At 40.3% G+C, this 21,762-nt stretch overlaps 1 protein-coding gene across 1 annotated transcript in view; it reads left to right on the forward strand.

Moving 5' to 3' along the window:
- Nucleotides 1-21,030, forward strand: part of maml2 (mastermind like transcriptional coactivator 2) — a 33,903-nt gene extending 12,873 nt beyond the window's left edge. The window contains exons 2-5 of the mRNA XM_085379484.1: nucleotides 13,147-14,316; nucleotides 19,184-19,348; nucleotides 19,436-19,544; nucleotides 19,640-21,030. Coding sequence (XP_085235610.1) covers nucleotides 13,147-14,316; nucleotides 19,184-19,348; nucleotides 19,436-19,544; nucleotides 19,640-20,472 — 2,277 coding nt within the window. The 3' untranslated portion in view covers nucleotides 20,473-21,030. The remainder of the gene's footprint in view (nucleotides 1-13,146; nucleotides 14,317-19,183; nucleotides 19,349-19,435; nucleotides 19,545-19,639) is intronic.
- Nucleotides 21,031-21,762: the final 732 nt, after the last annotated feature.

Genomic DNA, 21,762 nt, shown 5'->3' on the forward strand with positions numbered 1-21,762 from the left:
GAGATCTGCTGGTGGTGCGCTCGGCCGAACGCATCATTCGATCAGAGCTTCCTGACCTGCTGTCCATCTATACCAAACGGTGCAAGACCGAAGCCAGGAAGATTATGATGGACCTCTCCCATCCCAAAAATGGACTCTTCTCACTGTTGAGGTCTGTGAAGTGCGTCCGCTCCCTTAAGACCAAAACAGAGACAATGAGGAGGAGCTTCTTGCCCCAGGCTATTCGGGCCCTGAAGCAGGTGTAGGACATGACTGGACTCTCACACACTCTGTTTATCTGCACACTTCTCATAATTTCTTTCTTAAATTGTTTATATGCACATTCTATTTTTATCTTTATAATTGACCTTTAACTCTTAGTTTAGTCTCTATTTCTTAGGTTAAATTCTTAATTTATTGTTTACATCTGTTAGCCTTTTTTTTTAATTTAACTGTAAATTTCAAAATTTTTTATTTAACTGCGGATTAAAAAAAAATTGTACTGCAAATTTCTAAATTTTTAAATTTGTGAAGTTTGTATAACTATTTAATTTCTGTTGTGTAGTTTAATGGTCAGGCATTGTACAGCAATAAGCATTTCACTACATGTCGTATTGTGTACGATTATGTGTGTGACAAATAAAATTTGATTTTGAATCCTATCGTTCTCACTCTAAAAAATACAAAGTGTATTTAATCTGGTAAAGCCATATGGTGAATGTTGCTTCCAGAAGATGAGATTGCAATTAGGAAAAAGTGTATCCTGTAAGTCCATATGATTAACTTTGAGTAGATCCAAATAAAGCAAAACATCTCTATGTGGCACACGTGGCAATTTAAAAAGTTCTTAAATATTTCTGACTGCATTTGGTACCAGAAAGTTAGGTCAGGTGCTGCCTAAGAATGATAATTAATCAATCAATTATTAAACTTTTGGATCAGTTTTACATGCTATTAGTACAACGTATTAAGAGCATACCAAACGAAATTCTAATAAGATGAAAGAATATGATCAAAATACAGTTAAAAAATCAAAACATGAAATACTTCACTTAGTAGAATATTACTAGAATGAGTTCTCTCTCATTTTCTATCTTTTGTGCGGTGGGCAGGTTGATTGTTCTTGTAAATGAACATGGCAAGTGATCATTTAGCAAGTAAAGGCTCTTTCTCCTGCCCTCCTGCTTGCAGAGAAAAACCGTGATGCTGCATTCTTTTCATAGCTGATAGTGAGAAAGTGGGGTTATTATGTGTGCGCATGCACGATAACAAGGAGGAGAAAGAGAGAGTGAAGAGAACATTCCTTTCTCACTCCCACTCTCTACCACCACACCCCCATCGCTACTCGCTGCCACCCCACCCCCAGTTTCCTTCCTGTGCTTTTTTTAGAGTCTATTGGATGTTTTTCCCACATCCGGCAACAAAGCCGACCTTTTTTATGCCATAATCTAACAGCATGGTGTTCTGCGGTTCAGTTATACACGGGCATGGTCAAATGTAATAAATTCATTGACTTTAAATAAACCACTGTTTCCTAACTTTAACTCCAGACTGCTTAGGTAGCCTTGCAAGGTTGACTTTGACTCTTAGAGAAGAGTTTGTCGACTACTGCAGAATGTATTCTGTAATCACTATCATGTGACTTGTACAGTGCTACAGTACAAATTTATGGTATTAAAAGGGGGTTTATGAAATAAATGAATTACTGTATTGGTCAGATTGTGGGCCGATATAGATAGTGGAATCTGGGTGTATGCTGTTCAGTATAGAAAACAACCCCATAATTTTCCTTTCTCAATAGAATCCTAAGATATATGTATATCGACTGATATATTGACCTGAATTTGTTTTGCCTTAAAATCGGTTTTGGCATCAACCACAAAATAAAAAAACAAGGCAGCAAATAGAAAGTAAATGAACAATTACACATAGTTTTTCAGATTATTTCACTGGTAGGTCATTTAAGTGTCTTGGAGTCCTTGCCACAATTCATCTCTAGATTTAGTTTGTCTCAGGATCTTCAATCTTTTCACATAATCCCAGACCTCTGATGTGATTTTGGGATTTGGGGTCCATGGGGTCTTCTGCTGGACTTCTTGTTCGTTGTGTGCCCGATGTTCTCGTACATAATGGCCGTGCTGTTGAGCTACTTTTTCCTCCTCCTGATAGATGTAACTTCAGATGTATCTCTACTCAAGCTGCAGAGCTACATCTGAAGGATGATAAAATGACACCAATGCAATACTTTGTCCGTATTACAGTAAATGTTGCTCGCAATACAGTCTGTGTTTACCACAGATTTTTAATGTAAAAAAGCAACCCTCATGGTGGACTGCTGACTTGCAGAATATACACCGATACACTGATATGCTATTATATAGACTGATCTATTACTGCATTTCCTAATGCTCTTGTTAGTAGTACATTATCTCGGAACAATCTTTCAAAGCTCTGATTAAAATACTGACACACATGTCTGTTTGCGTTTATCCCATTGTCATTCCCATTGAATTAATTCCCCTGCCAAGAAGGAATTTCCCAAACAATTGTGCTGCCTTGGCTTAGTTTGTACCAACAGGCTCATCTGTTTTGCCTGAAGTAGTCAAAGTGAAGAGGAAAAAAACAGCTGTCTAGTCAGTGAAGAGACGCCTGTGAAATCCACAAGTAAGCAGGATAATCTCTTTCACCCAGACCAAATATTATATCCTGTGATGGCAATTTGAATCATTCAATGCACACAACCTTGACCTATCAAGGTGTAATTTCATGTGACAGCAGCATAAGGTACGGTGAGATATCCTAAATCTCATCACACTGGTGCTTGGTAGGTATTGCCTTTTGTTTGAATGTCACTTTCCACCTGCAGTATAGGCAGCATTGTCACATATTTACATAACTGTGTGAGGAGAAACAATGCAAAACATGTTTCTACTGTCAACTTTATGGTAGCAGGGCATTATTATGATTTACTAGTTTATCTGCCACGTGATAGCTTCTGCTATGATATTGCCTATGAGTTGGCATAGGGAGCAGATTCTGTTCAGCTCTTTTTATCAAATGCCACATGGCTCCCTTGCTGGAGGTGTTTTCTTTTTTTATTGTTCAGTCGATTTAGTTGATATTACTTGAACATTTAAAGCAGTTTGCTCTTGATGAACTCCACTTCAGTAGCAGTTAAACTGTAGGTTTTACGAGATGTTCTTTCCTAAATCTAATTTGCAACACTCATCAGTTCTCCCCACTGATTTAGTCAAACACATGTGATCACATGATTACCTGTGCATGTGGTTGCCTTGTTACCAAAGCCAACTTTAACTTGAGGCTAGAGGCTCAGTATTCAAATTTCTGCTGCTTTTGGAAATTTTGTCTGCTCCACCAAGCCGTCTCCTGCTTACAAAATAATTTGGCAGATCGCTGCTACAGCAGTCCTCAGTGCTTTTCATTATTTAATCTCATGTCTGGCAGAAAGACTCAGGTGTCACTAGCATGGGCTCATGTCTGTTATCACATGATAGAGATCTTGACGCCCTTATAAGCTTGGTGTGGCAGCACACGGACCAGTTCTACACTTGCTGCAGGAACTGGTTGGATTGATTCTCCAACTCCCAGTCACAGACAGTGACAGATGTAGCTTCAGCGTGTGGAAAATGAAAACGAATGAAGGCAGTGGGCAAATGCTTTACACCTGCATTCTTTCTAATGGCCAGAAGGGAAGAACGCCACACGTCACAAGTTTATTGGTTTTAATGAATACAGCACAGTGCTCATTTTGTAAATTATTGTCCCAGTTCTATGAGTGATAAGGAATGGTTTGTTGTGAGGTGAGACTACCTTGTGACTGATCAGTCTATACTGTGAGAACACAATGTTCCTTACTTTGTCAGTCGCATCCAGTTTCAAAACAAAAAGATAGCAATAACCAAAATCCTCATGTTGAGGTTTAACTAACAAATGGTAGCACAGTGTCCTTGTCCATCTTGTATATACTCTATATGTAACATATCTCCCAGCAAGCAGAACAAGTACTGCTGCAGTTACCTGCAATTTAAGACAGTGAAATTGGACTGTGTCGTTGAGATAAAAATTGTAGGGTGCAGCTTGTGTGTGTGGTGCAGGTATTACTCATGTTTTTAGGATCTGGAAGTGTTGCAGCTATTACTTATTGGGACATAAAGCAACCCCTAATAATGTAAATAATTGAGTTGTATGATGAGGACAGAGCGTTGCAAGGTTAGAATTAGGCTTGACAAGTGGTATTTATAGTTGGGCTAAGAGAAAGTCTCCAGGCTCCTGTGTTTGTGTAAACATGTACTGTATACAGTTGTAGTCGGATTTAGACATTTTACTTCTAAGAACTGTTTTGACAATAGATTGATAGGATGCCCAGAGGTGTTTTTAGCTTCCCACAATTGTCACAATCAGCATAAATCTGCCTAATCAGCCTAAAATCAAAACGGTTGCCTTTTGAATGAACCTCTGCCATCACATCATGGGAAAGTACTTTTTTTCCCACTTGGACAGATTACCTTAGACTGTCTCTCACCAGCGCTGACATGTAACAAGACCTAAAGCGCTGGTATAGAAGGCCTACTAAACCAGTCCTGTGACTGCACACACACAAGAGCAGCATGCATGCAGAAACTTGCGCAGAGATCTAGGCTTTGCTGCAATCTTGAACTCTCCCTTCCACAGTGACAGCCACCACACAAGACAGTGGTAGTACCTGCAGGGCTCTGTAGGAAGGCAGTTTGGGCAGCCTTTCAACGAAATGTTTTATTTTGCACACTGTTAGTCTAAATTACAAGTTGGGACAGCAACAGAGGACAATTTCCTGTTTACCTTAGGAAAAAAAAGTCCTGAAATGCTCAAACGGAGATCTGAGGCTGTCTGTCTTTTAAACATTCACTTCTACCTCATTCACTTTTGTTCCTTAATTTGTCTGATATTTTGGTGTTAGAAAGGTATATCAGAGCTTGTTTCTTGAAAACCACTGTCTATGGGAAACGCAGGAACACTGAATCTCTGCAGGTTTAAGAGTGAATATCTGGATTAAGATCTGAAAGTTTCAGCAAACAAAAGAAAAGTGCATTTTAGCTCATTTTCAGCCTCGACTTCATTCCTTCATTGCCGTTCACTGTTTCCTGTGTTTGCAGTGCATTGCAGTAGTTATCTCGCAGACTAAAATAGTTTTTCTAACTAGTGTTGACATTTATCAAATTCTGTCTTTTTTTTTTTTGTCTGTGTGGTTGAGTTGATCATAGAGCTCACAACAACATTTGCAGCTTTGCATTTGAGTTGTTTACAGCTGATTTCAGATAAGTTATGTATTTATTTATTGTGGGAAAGTCCTTTCAAATAATCAGTTTTTATGCTTTTATTTGTTTTTTTACATATAAAAAAAAAAAACCCTCCCCCTCTTTTTATGGCCACAGTTATCATGAATCAAGTAAAACAGTTTGGAATTGGACAGATTTTTTATTTTTTTAAGGTATAAGCCTAATATGTCTCATATTGGTATTAAGTAATGGTTTGTTTTTGTTGTTCTGGGAAATGTCAGATGTCTGATGATAGATTTATGCAACGGTCACATATTTTCTGCACCATGATCCCCTAATGCCTCCCCGCCCACCTCCAGTCTTCCCAAAAACACACACATTTTCCTTGGTTGGAGTCAGTGAGCTCTGCAGTGTTTTCTGTGTCCGTCTCCACCAGCGCAGGGCTACACAGACCTTATTTGGAATGTCAGAACAGAACTGATAGGAGTGGGAGTGAAACAAAGCTTCCCACTCATTTATTTTTTCCTCTTACTTTTAAGTCCCTTTTCAAACCGAATCAGCAGAGGATTGTTTCGTAGCATGAGTGCAGATTAGTGTGACTGCTCGCCTATCCAAATGCATGTGTGTGTAATTTAAGCGAAAGCTGAGAGAGATGGCAAAACTCAACAAGTATACCCTTTTCAACTAGTGGATTTTTCAAAGCTTTCTCCATTGAAGCGGTTTAAAACACTAAATGTGTTTTCTCCTCTCTAAAAGCATGAGGCTTATCAAGGCCTGGCTGAGTGAAGCAGCATTAGTACAGCATTAACCACTCAGCCCAGGTTTCCCACGGGATATAAAATGGATCCTTGTTTCACTAGGAAATCGCCATACCAATGCTGCCGAAGAGCACTTTGCTGTAGCCACACCAGATATTGACAAATGTTATTTCCTGATTGGGAATTGCAATCAATGCACTTGAAAGGGAGCATTGAGGAATTCATAATCATAATAGATGAGTGATATGGCATAAGCAGGGCAAAAAATATGGTGCAATTAAAGATTATCTCGTCAAAACTTAGTGCAGGTCCTGAATAATATACACAGTTAGCACAATAGCCAGTGAAGCTACATAATGGGTTTTCTTTGTAGTGGCCAGAGATATGACTGGAATGGCACAGGAGTGTGTTGCTCAACTCAGTACTGGCAGTGTTGGCTCTCACTGTGCTGCAGCTGCATGCTAAAGAGCAGCCAGATGTTTTAGATGGTGAAATGAGCCTAGTGTGCAGGAAGCGGTTCTGCATGCCATAGGAATCATCTTTGAAAACAGGAAGGGAACTTGTTCCCTGCTTATGTGCCTTTTCCTGTGGCATGACCGGAGGCAGGCCTTGTGTTTGGCGTTTGCTGGGGAAAAGGTACTTGAAATTGTTTGGTAATGGCCTTTAACGGGTACAAGTGTTACAGCACAAACTAGAAGAGCCTTTAACTTGTTCAGAGACAGATTTTTTTTTTCCCAGAAAAACTAAAAACATCTTATTATCTACTGTGTCATGTGTCCAAATTTCCACCTCCGCAGTAGTTACATTCTTGTGTACCGTTACAGCTAAACCAAAACAATGCATGGAAGCTGTTTTAATCAGTTATATATATATATATATATATATATATATATATATATATATATATACACACATACATACTACAGTCCTGCTTAAAGATCTATGTTTTTGTGCTTCACAGTCCTGGTTTACTTCTTCTGTGGTAACAAGCTGTACATCAAAATGAGCTACTGCAAATATTGCTACCCTTAAATTGAGTGTTTACATCAACAATGTGTGACATGACCCTATTAAAACAATGTGATAGTATGATAATTTAAAGATGACAAATTTACTGATGTTAACTATTCACATAATGTCATGGATGTCATAGGTGTTCTAAACAAAAAAAAGAAAACCTCTCAAAACCCATTGTACACTACTCTCACAGCACCAATGATGGAGAGTCACAGATGGCAACTACATAACAAGCTAAAGAGTCCAGTTTAGATCAAAAACACAAGTAGAGGAATATGAATGGTAGGGCAGCAACTAGAGATTATTTTGGTAGTCGACTAATCTGCCAATTTGCAGAAAAGTAACAAGGTTACGTTTTGTTTCTGCTGAGCCCAGGTGGGGTGAATTGTATAAAACTTATTGCAGGTTTAAACCTTGGCTGTTACGATTTCTTTTATGTTCTGATTTAAAGTATGTCGACCCACCCACACCCTCAAGCTGTTTCTCAGAGTGAAAGTTGTTTCTCACTTTCTGCCCTTAAGCAGAAACAGTGCAGTACGTCTATTGAAAGAAGATAAAGGTAAGGTAAATTACACACTTACAGCACTTGGTATTGTACCAATGAGACTTTAAGCTGAAGAAGGACCTTAGCAATTAGCCAAGTTGATAGGAAAGCTCAGTGTCTGGTGACCAGCTCTGCGTTTGTTAAATGGATGGATGCTGTGCTGCACAGAAGGAGGTTTAATGGTGTTTTAAAATTTACTGTGAACAAACTTTAAGATCAGAACAGTTGAATCTAGAATTTCTTGCTTTGCACAAATTTATCGCACAGATACCTTTTACTGGAAAATAGAGTCGGATGCGATGCATAGGATTGTTCCTGAATCTGGGGAGCCCTCAGTCCTCCTCAGTAAATGTCTCTGTGGTTAAGAATGACATATAGATGAGAGGCGACAGCAGTGTCAGGAGCTCTGAGAGCCACATGGCCATGGGTGATGTGATGTGACGGCTTGTCACTGCGATGTCGGTGACCTGTGGTACGTCTGCAGTGGCACGGCCTAGCTGGTGTTGCGGTAATGCCTTAGTCGCAGCACTTAGACTCTGTCATTGTATCTGACAGAATATATATATTGAATATAGGCCATTGAAACTACTGCCCTGGGGAAGAATAATTAGTATTTTTAGATCAATACAAATGGTAGATTTACTAAAAGACCTTTTTATATATTGTCATCCAGAGTTTTGCATTTCATTACATAGGGTGCCTGGTAATAGAAAAGAGAGCTGCATTGCTTGGCTTATATGAGTTCTTATGATGTCCTTGCATGTTTTTGGAGAATGTTCTCCTGTCCTTTAACTTTGGTGATATCGCATTAAATATTTCTGGATTGTGAACATGCCAAAGCAAGGACTAGCTATAATCTTTCCCTGTAATCTTCAGATTTGGACAGTGGGGAGCTCTTCTTTGGAAGGTAAATGTCTAACAGGATTTTTAGTGTTCAAGCTGCTTTTGATTAAAATAGCAAGTTTCTCTACGGAATGCTGGAACTGAGATACAGTAACTGTTTAAAAAAAAAAAGTTTGCCCTCAGTAAACATAATGGATGATTTCTCTTCAAAGGAGCTCTTATCATCTCTTCCCATTTCCCAGAGGCTGCCACAAAGCTGCCTCTTTTATTCCTCCTGCTGCTGCCGCTGCTCATCTTTCTCTCCTGCCTGCTCTCTGGAGGGCATCCTCAATCTAATACAACTGTGTCAGGAAGTATGGGGATGCAAAGTGCTGAGGAGCCAAAAGTAGCCCACCTCTGCAGTGTGCTGCTTCGTCCCAACACACACCAGCCTGATTAGGGAGGCACACCATGAACCTGTGCTCACATTCCTGTGTAACCTTACGGTATATGAATTCAATTCAATGTAACTATCTAACAAAAGCAGAATACCTGAATTATAATAAAAAGACTTATTATTGCATCTACTAAAGTTAAATTCCTCTTATTCTTACTTCTATGCAAATCCTATTGTTCAATGAAATGTTTGTATTGTGTGAAAGCCAAAGATGGCTCTTTAAATTTAAATTGAAGTGCAAAATTGTCAGTAGTGATTGAGTATGTTTTCTAGTGGTTGCTATGACATCACTGTTATCCTGGAGATTTTTTTTCTTTCTGTTTTGTTGAATAGTATCAAATACACTCTGCTTACCTCGCTACTCACTGAAATGTGCTGAGTAAAACAAACAAGGATCCCCCCCACCGCTTCGATGACCCCACACACACACACACACACACACACACACACACACACACACACACACACACACACACACACACACACACACACACACACACACACAGTATGATTTGCCTATATACTGCCTTGTGAATATAAATACCAAGTCTGAGCCTTAAAATAATGAAAATGTTCAAGTTATCATGGATGTTTTTTGGCTACACTATCATAGCTTGCAGCTTCCTTCAGCTAGTTCAAATTTTATAATTCGACGGAACCTTCCACATTTGGGCCTGCAGATGAATTTTGTGTGACAGCTGATCATTGGCACTGGTCTGAAGGTTCTTATTTCTTATCTGGCAATAAATGAGCTGAAATCCCCTCTTGCAACAGTATGCAACCTGCTGAACTGCATAAATATTATGTCTCCCTAGGAACACAATAGTCGTATTTATTCCTTTATTTTGGGACTGTTTTTTTCCATGTCAAATGCCGAGAGGGAGGTCTCTAGCTCTCTCAGGAGCAGATTGCAACATGTTTCAAGGCTCTGGTGAATAGATTAAAGGCTGGCAAGCTCAATCTCTCATTGAGCCACACTCTCTTACTCACACATGCGCAGACACAAAACCTGCAAACACTCTAAAACCTATACCCTTAAAGCATGTATGGCTCAGAGGGCTGTGCCACTGGACTGACAGATGGTACCATGAGGCTTGGTGTTGCGCCGTTGTGATGGCTCACCCGGAGCCCCATCCACACTGCTCAGCATCACTGCAGTGCTCAGCTTGACACACAAGCCAACAGCCTTCCAGCTCACATGAACAGATAGGCTCTGTTGACATGGCCAAGGTCAGGTTCCTCACTGACACAGTCAAAGATCATCAACAAACGTGAACCGGAATATGTTCAAAACTGAACTTATCGTTCTTAATTTCCTCAGGAAAATCATTTTTTGGAAAATTGTCTCCAAGCTTGGATCAGCGGCTCTGCACTGTGCCGTATTGGGTTCTTTTTCGGTTTACTATATCTGTGAGAACTTTTAATTTGATTTTCCAGCTTGTACTAATCCATTTTTGAAAAAAAAATAAAATCCTGGTGTACACACTGTGCTAAACCTTGGGCCTGACAGTGGCTGAACGTTTTCTCAACACAGAAAATCGACGGCGCAGTTGCGCGTGCCTCTCTTAGATGATCAGTATATAATATATAGGTTTAAGCCGCTCATGCAGAAGGAATCTCTTTCAAAGTGATTCAGAGCATCTGAGCTCATTAAATGTTAATCAAAAAATCTATTTTGAGATCACTAGGAGATCAGTCATGAGGATTTCAGGTCAGCTGTGAGGCCACTGCATCCGAGTACTGAGAGTTGAGTGAGCAGGATGGTCCTTTTTTTGCTGTGAAGTGTTTGCGCTTGACGTTGGGGTTTGTCCCAATTGAAGCCAGTATCGTGACACATATGAGTGACTGAAGCATGAGAAAATCTCAACTGCAAAGTCTTGAGACACTTCATCCTTGAAGTTTGAACTGAACACTACTCCTGGCTATTTTTTTTTTTTTTTAATGGCACAGAAACAGAAATGAGGCAACCCTCTCTCACAGTGGCTTTTTGCAACACATGCACTGTCCTTTCCATTATTCATGATGTGTTTTCACTGACAGTGCCTTGAACCATGAGGAGTACTCCTGTCTGTCTTTTCCAGAAAGAGCCGTGTAGAATGAGAGAACATGTACCTGAGGTGCACACACTAAAAAAAAGCCTGTTCTCATCTGGTTTTGGAGAAAATCACATGTCGTAGATTATGCGGCTCTCATTGAAGATGGAAAAAGTTCATATGGCTGATTAACTCATGGAGCATTTCCAGTGTAAAATTATATGCAACTCCAGAGTTCCCTGTATTAAGCAGGAATCAAGCAGCCAGACTGCCATTAAGATAAGAGGTTTTTTTCTTCTCTAGACTCTAAGAAACTGTCTGCTGAGGTTACTTTATCTAGCAAAGCATGTTTAAATTATTGCCTCTCTTTTTGTTTGGTATTGGGTTGCATTTTATTTTGTTTCATTACTTTTTTAATTATTATCTTAATTACTATTATTATTATTATTATTATTATTATTATTATTATTATTATTATTATTATTATTTATTATTATTTGTTTTGGTTTTAGATGCAAACCAATAAAACGTACATTACGTTTCACTTACCAGCCTACTTTGTTTACTTATTTGTCCCTGTCGAGAACATTTTTTAAATACTACTCTCTTTTTCTACTATTGAAACAATCCTTAATGCAGATTTCAAGATAATGTGGCAAATGTTGCACATGCAAGCCCTGTTGGGGCTGTTGGATGAGCTTAGATTAAGAAAAAAAACAGATTTTTATAAGCACCTTGAAAGTGCAAATTCTCAACATACATTATTTTGCACAATAGGAGGCAAACATCCAAGAGAATGAAAACTGACCGTAGTTTTTTTTTTTTTTTTTTGAGTGGATTCATACTCATCATAAAATGGAGCAAAAGTAAGGGTCTGCTGCTTGCATGTTGAATTTTCTCCTGGATATCTTTGTTTTGCAGTTGTGGTTTAAAAAATATGGTTTGTATTAGCGAGATAAAGTTAAATGCAAAGTCAGTGTGATTAAACAAAACAATGTCCCTCTGCTTTTAAGTGCATCGGCATTATTGTCATCATCCAGTTACTGTGTCGAAGCACGCATGGACATGTATTAGCATTTACAGGCTTGGTGAGTCAGAGATATTTGTACCTTGATTAACATGAACTGTTGTTAAGAGCATTAGTAGAAATAATATGACATGAACAGAGTAGAAATGTAGTGAACTGCAGGATTCGCTCCAAAGCCTCAAGCTATGAATCATCTTAATGCCAGCTAGTGGAAATGAGTCAAATTTGTTCCACAGTGAAATATGCAACACACTGATACTCCTCCTATGATCAGGCTGGTGTACAATTAAAACCATTTTGTTTCCATGCAGGAGTCGCATTAAAATATGGTCAGATAATCAGCCATTTGTATGAATGCATTTACACAACAGATCGCTTCTTAATAGACAGCCTTCCTCACTGTTGTTAAAGACTCATATTGGAGATTGTATTGTTTTGTTGACATGATGATATCTTCTCCTAAAAATATGACTCATTTTTGGAATAGTAAAATTCACAGTTAGGATGTTAAGAGTGTTGCTGTGTGCTTAGTTAGTTCCACCTCTGTTCTTATTACCTTAAATGAAGACATGGGTAGAGGACAAAAGGAAATCAGATATCTGCACCAGCATGTTAAGCAGAATCTCAGCCACAAAGGAGAAACTCTGTATATCTAACGAAGCACAATGGATGAAAATATAATGTATGCAAATGAGGGAAACAGACAAAGAGCTTATTCTTCTCTCTGCAGTCTGTCGACTATATCAGATTCCTAACTATCTTCTCATCCCATTCAATGCGCTCAGGCTACATTATATCAAAATATTTTTCCAGTTCCTTCTTGCTGTATTGGAAGAGTTTAAATAAAACTGTGTATTCAAATTTTGCCCAATCTGAACGTGCATAGTCTTACCCTAATTTGTGATTGATGCCAGAATGAACCGTTTGAGAAATCACTGCTTTTTTTAACTTTAAGATTAGCATTTGTTAATTAATATGTGTGAAATTAGTCTTGAATACATGGTGTCACTTCACGTCTGTGTAGTGTATTCATTTTCAGAACTGCTTTACATTCTCTCACATGACATATTTTCCATTAAGTACAATAATTGAACTCTGGGTTTATCTGAACTGCATACCTGCTGGGGTTATTTTTGAGGGGAGGGGGTTGCTTACCTGGTGATAAAAAGGTAAATGTTAAAAGCCTTTGATATTTTTTTTCTGGGTTTAACTTCTATATGTTGTTTTTTGCAGATTCATGGATCTTTGCGAAGGAAGATTGAGGGGCATGCCCCAGGACAAATATCAAAGCAAAATGGCCTCTCCTGTGGTTTCCCTGGATCAGACTTTAAGCGGGTCCGTGTGGACCACAACTTAGCCCAGTCCCATTCTCTGCAAGGCACCTCAGCCATGAGCATGCAGAGGAAGAATTACATGATGCCTCATGCACTGGGGTCAGACATATTCAACATGACCCTGAAAGAAATGAAGAAAGAGCCCTCTGAGATCCAGTCTTGTGACCAGTCAAATGCAGAGATGATGTTTGACTTCAAAGATGAAGGTCAGATTGATCCAGAACTCCAGGATCTCTTTGATGAACTGACAAAGACGGTGCCTACACTGAATGACCTGGAGTTTGAAAAGATGCTAAAGCAGGATGATACATTTGGCTTGGATCTAGGACGGCCAAGCTCGGCGGGAGCAGCTGCCAGTCTGTGCTCTCCACTGGAGAAGCCGATAAAGACAGAGCACTCACCTGATTTTGGGCAGGCTCATTGTGGCTCACCACAGCTTCGACCCGCTTCTGCAGGGCCCACTTTCACATTGACCAGCACGTCTTCAACCACCACATCGCAAAAAGCAAACACTCAGGCAGGACACCCAAGGATGCCCTGTTGGCCTGAAATATCTCACGCAGAGCAGCTAAAGCAGATGGCAGCAAACCAGCAGCAACCGAATTCTCTTCTCCATCACCACCACCAAACCGCACCTGTGGCCCTGACCAGCTGGGCTCCTTCCATGAGCACCCACTCCTCCACCAGCACCTTCCCTCAAGACAATGTCTCTAGCCCACTCCCACTCAACCAGCAGAGGATTGGCTCTCACAATAAAGGGATCAACAACTGTCTCTTCAAATCAACCAGCCACAATGGCTCCAATCATTTGGACATGAAGGTTCTCAGCACCAAGCCTACATTGCATTTCAGCCCCAAAGTACCCCATTCTGCCAGCCAGCCCATGTCTATCATGACAAACCCAGTGAACAAGACAGAACAGCAGCAACAGTCACCTTCACCGGGCCCACATCAGCCACATTCAGGTCTTCATTTCCAGAACCAACAAATCCCCACATCAGGAGCCCTTTGTCTGCAAACCAAGACTGCTCACGGAGGGCTGCCTTTCAGACCGTCACAGCAGCGGCAGGTAAGGTCTCTGTCCAAAATTCCTTTACACACGATTGCCCTTATGTGAAAACACTATTTTAACTTTTCAGCTCTACAGCAGGACGGCTTCCACAATTAAGAGATTTGATATAACATGTGCCCATAGCGGCATATCAAGCATAGCTAGTGCCATAAAATACTGAGACCAGTATGGCTACTTAACATTCTGTTTGATCCACAGAATGTTTCATTTTTCTATTTTACTGCACTTTATGAACAAAGTCAATAACAGCACCGACTGCCTTTTTTTCTGTAGAAAGTCTAGTAACATAATCCAAAGCACAATCAAACGTACTGATTTAGTTGTCCTGCTGGCATCTTCAGTTTGCTTGCAGCAGCCAACCTGCTGTCTAAAACAGCTACAATGCAGCTCTGTTTATTCTGCGACTTTATTGTTCTTGCTAATGTCTGTGTGTGTGCGTTTGACGATGACACAGATTGCCAGAGCATGGTAGATTATCATGCAGGACTTCTAATTTCTCTGCTTGTCATGGTGGCTCCCTGTCAGGGCACAGATATGCACAGCGGGATTTGCTAATTGGAGGTTGTTAGCTACAAGGGACAAGTGGTGGAAAATGACAGTAATCTGCTTAGCCTAGTGCCGGAGGTTGAATCACTGATTTGTTATGATTGGAGAGATTTAGACCCTCCCCTCTTTCATTTTTTGCACCAACAATATCTGTAGCTGCCTTTGTGTGAAACGATAATGCGAGCCCCGCAACAGAGCTCTCGTAACCTCTACAGATCAAGGGAAGTGCTTGGGTGACTGGGAGAGGGTGGGAAGAAGGAGAGAGGGAGGGAGTTATGCAGACATGGAAGTAAACCAGGTAGGATCATGACAGTTACATCAACACATCAAAACGGGACCAGTTTTACCACTGCTAGAGCTATTTACACTTTAAACAGTGGCTGTTCATGGTTACCTTGAAACTACTTGACAAATATTCCTGATATCAGAAGCCTTACATAAATGTTTGAGGCAGAAATACACGGGCTTAAAGATTGGTAGATGATTTAAATAGACAAAGAAAAAAAGCATTTTCTGGGCTCAGATTGACCCCATTTCACAATATTTCAAATCTTTTTTCATAAACACAATGGATCATTTCAAGCAAATGTACTGGCTGCCGTAATAGTGACAGTAGTATTAGTGTTGCATTAGCGATAATAAGCATTTTTTTTAAAATATGTAAGATGTGGTATCTAATTTAAAAAGGATTGCAGTGAGAGAAAAGGGGAAGACACTTAACAGAGCTGGATATCAAATAATGAAAAAGACTTGTGAATTTGTTGAATTATTAAACATTATTTCAGAGCTCCTTAAAGTAAAACCTCTTTTTAAAAGTTTGTGAGGGGTTAAGGGCTTGGTGAGACAGCTTTCCCAAAGAGATTCTTTTTTTTAATGTGACCAAATAACCAGCACGTAGCTATGAATATGATAGGGTTAGAATTGAGGATTACAAAAAAGACCTTTATAATTTATGGACACTATTTATAATTTCAAGCTGAGCTAAAAAGTGCTGATAATGGTGTTTGTAAATTTTAGCCAGCATGTACAGGGTTAAAAGTCCAGCTAATGAGAGAGGGACAGCTTATAGAGAGGAGAAAAAGAGTGGAGTCTCTTCCCACAGTGAACTGAATTAGTAATGCCAGAGAAATAAAGGTCCTGAAAGAGTGCCCTGATCCCCTGTGTAACACAAGTAACTAGCAGTGGGCTTCCTTCCACTGCCTGAAGCTGGAGACCGTTATTAAAGCATGCACGTCCAAACATGTTTGAAGCTTCTTACTAATAATCAGTTTCTGAATCAAACCTGACGAAATTCAAATCCACCACTGTGTAAACCTCTGAGGTTGCACAATATTTGCTTCACCCACTTAAAGTACTCATACGAGTACATTCTGGAGCAGCATGCACTAGAGGACACTAATGCATTATGAAACCTGAGTTACTGTGGTTGGTGGCAATGCTGTCTCAAGGACAAAATTTTGTGTTGCTAGTTTCACCAGTTGTGTAGCTGTCTTGTGTGTTTTGGCTAAAGAAAAAATACTTTGGGGTGTAATATGAGTGCTAATAAAGAATGAGGCAATCCCGGTGTTTATTATTTTTAATTTCTGAAATATTGCAGCAGTGGAAAAAGTACTGCTTCAATAAAAAGAAAAAAGCTCTGTATGGAGTTTTCGCTTCCAGAAAGACCTTTCAGGGAAACAAAGAAAAATGGTTTTCTAGCACAAACTATGTTAGTGAAAGTTAAGCTTTTTAGTTCCTTAATGACTCAAGTCAAATAGTTACTGAATATTTTTCCATATTAAATATCTTTATAGCAATATAATGACCTATGTTTACATTTTTTTTTATTTCAAATTCAGTTGTGTACACATGCATTACAAATATTTGTCAGACAGTCTTATCCAAAGCGACATCCGTATTTTCTCTGCATCAGATCAAATGAAGACATTTGACAGCGATTTCATCATCCCATACCAATTCCTATTTTAATACGACACACAAACTTTCTGGAGAATACTGTCCTTATTGAAATGCATGAACCCAGTCGCCAAAGTAGCCGAATGCTCACAGTGCATGCCACATAATCTGGCTGCAGACCTGAGCTGGATGTCATAACCCGTCTAACACATTTCCTTTCTGTTTTATCACTACTACTACACAACTGTCTAGTAACGGCAAACATTGAGTAGAACTCAAAACTAAGGCAACATCTAAAAATAAAGGTTTACTCAAAGTAAATAAGGACTCCTCAACTTTTGTTGTCGATCTTGTGGCACCAGATCCTTCAGTTAGGATAAGAGCGGGGCCGTAGGGGTTGAGCCTACCAGGTCACTCCAGCAGTGCTGTGAAGGGAGTACTTGTTTCCTGGGAAAGGGAGCTGCGGCCAAGTCCAGATGCCGAGGCGCTCCCCAGGGACAGCATCCTGAGACCAGACTGGAGGAAGTGCAGTGTGAGAGCCGGCGAGGCTGGGCCTGGATCACTGTCAGCTGCCTGCGCTGCCGCAGGATGGGAGACTAAATCACTCCGCTCCTTCTCTCAAGCCCGAGCCACATGTGGTATTCATTTACAAAAAACTTGTGAAGAATGGAAGGGGGGAAAACATGGAAAACAGCTTTATGACACATCAGGATGACAGAGGATTACTCAGTTGTACACGCTAAAACACCCCTCATTGGGTCTTTTCTTACAACAAAGATGGATCAAGCTCTCTTCAGTTTACCTCTGTGGGGAACAAGTCTTTGAAGGTCACGTTTTCTTATAGACTCAGTAAATGGATAAAGTAAATCAAAACCAGTGACTCTGCTTTCTACTGTAAGAGGAGAAACCACTGTTTTGATGTTTCAGTCCCTGTGTAACCTCATTGCCATGCTTGGTTTGCTGTGTGGGTTGAACTCGGGCAGAGAAGGCGAATATTAGCTTACGTGAAGTGGCTTGTGACTCCTGATGAGTTTCGGCTTCCCTTAGTCTCTAATCCTGTCTCGTTACTTCTCCAAATTTCAGTCCATTCATTATCATTCACTAAGACTAGTAGACACACACGCACACACATATTCTTCCTTTTTTTCTTCAGAAAATCAGAAAGCTACTACCCTGTAGATATTCATTCTCTGCAAAGACTCTGTCCTTAAGTAGTAGCTTCTGGTAAATGCACTGTTGGATTTCTAATCCATTTTACCCTGGGAAACATTTTAAGTCAACACAATGACTGACACTGTATACACAGTATGTGTTGACTTGGATTTGGTGCACATTAACCTCCTTCATGACAAATGTTCGCACTTGATGCAAGCTTGTGTGTTGTGAGGGTGTCCACATGAAAGGCTAGTTTTATTTGGAGCGCTTGGATGGTCGTCACAGCTGTCTAAAAAAGCTAAAGAAAATATGAAATGGAAGGACTGTAACATCTTAAGCACCATGGTATTCACATGGTGAAAGATTATCTGCAACAACAACAAAAAAGCATACACTGAGCACAAAACTTTAAACAAAAAGCTAGTTTGGATCTCTCAATTCCTGCGCCGCAGACTACAACTGGGGCGATCGTGGCTCAAGAGTTGGGAGTTCGCCTTGTAATCGGAAGGTTGCCGGTTCGAGCCCCAGCTTGGACAGTCTCGGTCGTTGTGTCCTTGGGCAAGACACTTCACCTGTTGCCTACTGGTGGTGGTCAGAGGGCCTGGTGGCGCCAGTGTCCGGCAGCCTCGCCTCTGTCAGTGCGCCCCAGGGTGGCTGTGGCTACAATGTAGCTTACCATCACCAGTGTGTGAATGTGTGTGTGAATGGGTGGATGACTGGATATGTAAAGCGCTTTGGGGTCCTTAGGGACTAGAAAAGCGCTATATAAATACAGGCCATTTACCATTTACAACATTTTAATCAGTGATAGTGTCAGGAGCCAAATGGGTTTCTAGAGGATGGAATGCCTCCTTGCCAAAAACAACACAGTGATCAGTAAGGGAGAGCTTATTAAATGGAGGTAGTCATGGTGCTGGCGCTTAACTTCCCATCGGCACACATTTCCTGCTGTCTCAGGGATTCTTTCCACTCTCTTTAGACACAATTATCAGGGGAGAGGCAGGCCTTGAGGATGACTTGAACCCCCCGCACCTCCCCCAACAAAAAAAAAAGAACAGAAAAAAAAGCCCCCTCCATTTTTCCCTTTTTCATCTGCAGAGGGAGTAGCCTTGACCACATTCTGGAGGTTGAATAGCATCTTTGAAACAGATGTATGATGTCTTGTAGAGTTTCGCCCCCTACTGGCACGCCTGTGTTGTTGCAATGTTTTGATTTTGTGCTTTCACTGAGAGTAATGTAAGACCATCCTATTGTCTCTTTTTCAAAGGGTCTTCCTGCTGGTCCAAGGCTTCCCACTAATGGAAGCTTAGGAGTCATGTCAGCCCAGCCACAGCCACGACCCCCGGTCCCAAACAACCAGCAGAAAGGGCCTCCAAAAACACAGGCCATGCAAAGACAGCTCAACCAACCCCAGCACACCATCGGCAATTCAGTAAGCTGCATTTACATCATACCGTTTTCACTGATTAATTAAGACTGTTTTGATCAATCATATGAATATACTGTTTTTACTTTCAAGGACAAAGACAACACACATGATCAGTTTAGTCGTCACCTGACAAGACCACCGCCAGATTACAAGCAGTCAAGAAGTATAGCTGGAGTTCAGCAGGGAAACATCTTCCCAGGTACTTTAAATTTCTAGTGATTAAGGAATGCTTTACATGCTAACAAACAATCTTAATAAAAAAAACTTTTTTTTCTTTGTTTGATGTTTCTGCAGGTCGAAACTCCTCCCAGTGTCCTAACAGTGGCCCTGAGAAGACCCTACAGTCTTGTCACCTTGCAGTTGGTTCTGCTTCAAAGATGAGTGCTTCACCATCAGACCGTAGATTTTCTATTGGGACAGATTGTCACCCCAGTTCTTGTGTCAGCCAATGCCAGCAGCAAAACAGTCACAGTCAAATTCGACTGAATCCGAGTAAACCCAGGTTCCAGGGCCCAAACACACAAGGAAAGTCTTTTGGGATAAACAGTGTGGCAGGTGTACAGCACCAGAGATTGACATCTCACTTGCGTTCCTCTGTGCCAGGACAGGGTGTAGGAGGGTTGGTGACAAATGTCAACATGGGCTGGGGTTCAGCCAACAAGCAAGTGACACCTGGACTCTGTATTAGGCAGCTACCCAACCCACTACAGTCCCAGGGTGTGCAGGACTTGCCGAACCATCCATTCCAACAGAGACACATTGCCCCTCCCAACCAGGTAGCACCAGACATCAGCATGCACACTCTAAACCCTCCACTAAGAGACATAGGCCAGAGAGTAAGTCAGGCAATGATGGGTTCTCCCTCAGCCGTGGGAAACCTTAACCAGGCCTCACCTGAACCGAGGATACCAGCAGGGAACTTTACAGAGCCCAGTCCCAGCTCTAGCAGCTACCATAATAACAGAACTAACCGTCTGACCTTTGACTTCCTCCCAGAGGGGGACAACACAGTTCCGGGAATCAATGCAGACTCAGACTTCATAGATTCCCTGCTCAAATCGGGCTCTGGAAATGATGACTGGATGAAAGATATCAATTTGGATGAGATTCTTGGTAGCCACTCGTGAATTTGGGTCACAAATGACTAAAAATGGACCCACAGCTCAGAGCTTGTAGAGGTGTAAAGGATTACATTTGTAAGTAATATTAAAATGGACTTTTATAGACTTATTATTACCCAGATATACTGAATTGCTTTGTATTGTATTTACTGTGAAAATCAATTGTGTTCTATGTACTCTGCGTATTTCTTCCTGGTGTATTGGCCAAGAAATTGCTTTTCTATGCAGTCACTGTTTTTGTGGTCTGTGCTCTGTGCTGTCTTATAGAGTAAAGTACAAAATTCACACTGTGAAAAGAAAATATTGCCATTATTTTCCTTTTCATCCTGGTTTGTGTTTCAAAGTCTAGCATCACGTGGTATGAGCTTTCCAGTGTTTTGCTGCCAGACACAAGCAAGCTTGCAAAAGCATTTTTTCCCCTTTACTTCCTTCTTGTTCAAACTGTTTCATCTGTGGTAGTTACAGTTTAAATTATGTAACCATTATTTTTTTTCATGTTATATTTAATAATTATTGGAATAGTAAGTAGACATTATATTACATGTAATTAATAAAATTTATTTGACTCAAGTTGTGCTTTTGTTGACTTTATTTAATAATGAATAGTTTGGTTTAACTACATCTCATACTTCCAAATCAGCGCATGTAGATACTCTTAATTAAAGGATGCTTTGATGTTATGTCCCACTTTACAGGGTTAGTGTGTTGAAATGACACACTTTAACCCAAATGGCAACCTTTTCATAAAAATAAACAAGTAGTGTACAGTGCTTAAACTTAACAAAATACTTTTTAGTGCCTTAAAATATTTAAGGCACTAATGAAGCTTTTTCTTTGTTTGTAACTACCCCAAATCTGTCCATGCAGCTTTTGGTACCTAAAGCTAACCAGCAAGTAAAAGCAAAAGTGAAAGTTGGATGGAAACAAGTCAGCAGAGTGAATGAATACCAAAGAAACAAAATCAAACACACAAACAAAACCTAAACTGTTTTCTTCAGGCTGACAAAAATGGTATTATGCATATTCATTTTGTCCCCAAAACAGACAAGATATTCTGGAAGTCATATATAAATCAAACGAGGACAGCCTTCTTTCATCTTAAGAATTGTCAAAATTAGGAACATCCTATCTAAGAGTGAAAGGAAAAAATACTGCATACATACACATAGTCCTTCTACTCTGGACTATTTTTTATTAAGGTGTCTCAGTACCACACTGAGAGAAGTGAGGCGAAAGTGTGCGATACTGAAAAGAAAGCGAGTGATGATTGCTGTATGATTTTTTTCCCCCAAACAT

The sequence above is a fragment of the Rhamphochromis longiceps genome, linkage group LG14 (assembly GCF_057381845.1).
Source record: "Rhamphochromis longiceps isolate RC_006_pf linkage group LG14, R_longiceps_female_GT1.1, whole genome shotgun sequence".
Classification (NCBI taxonomy): domain Eukaryota; kingdom Metazoa; phylum Chordata; class Actinopteri; order Cichliformes; family Cichlidae; genus Rhamphochromis; species Rhamphochromis longiceps.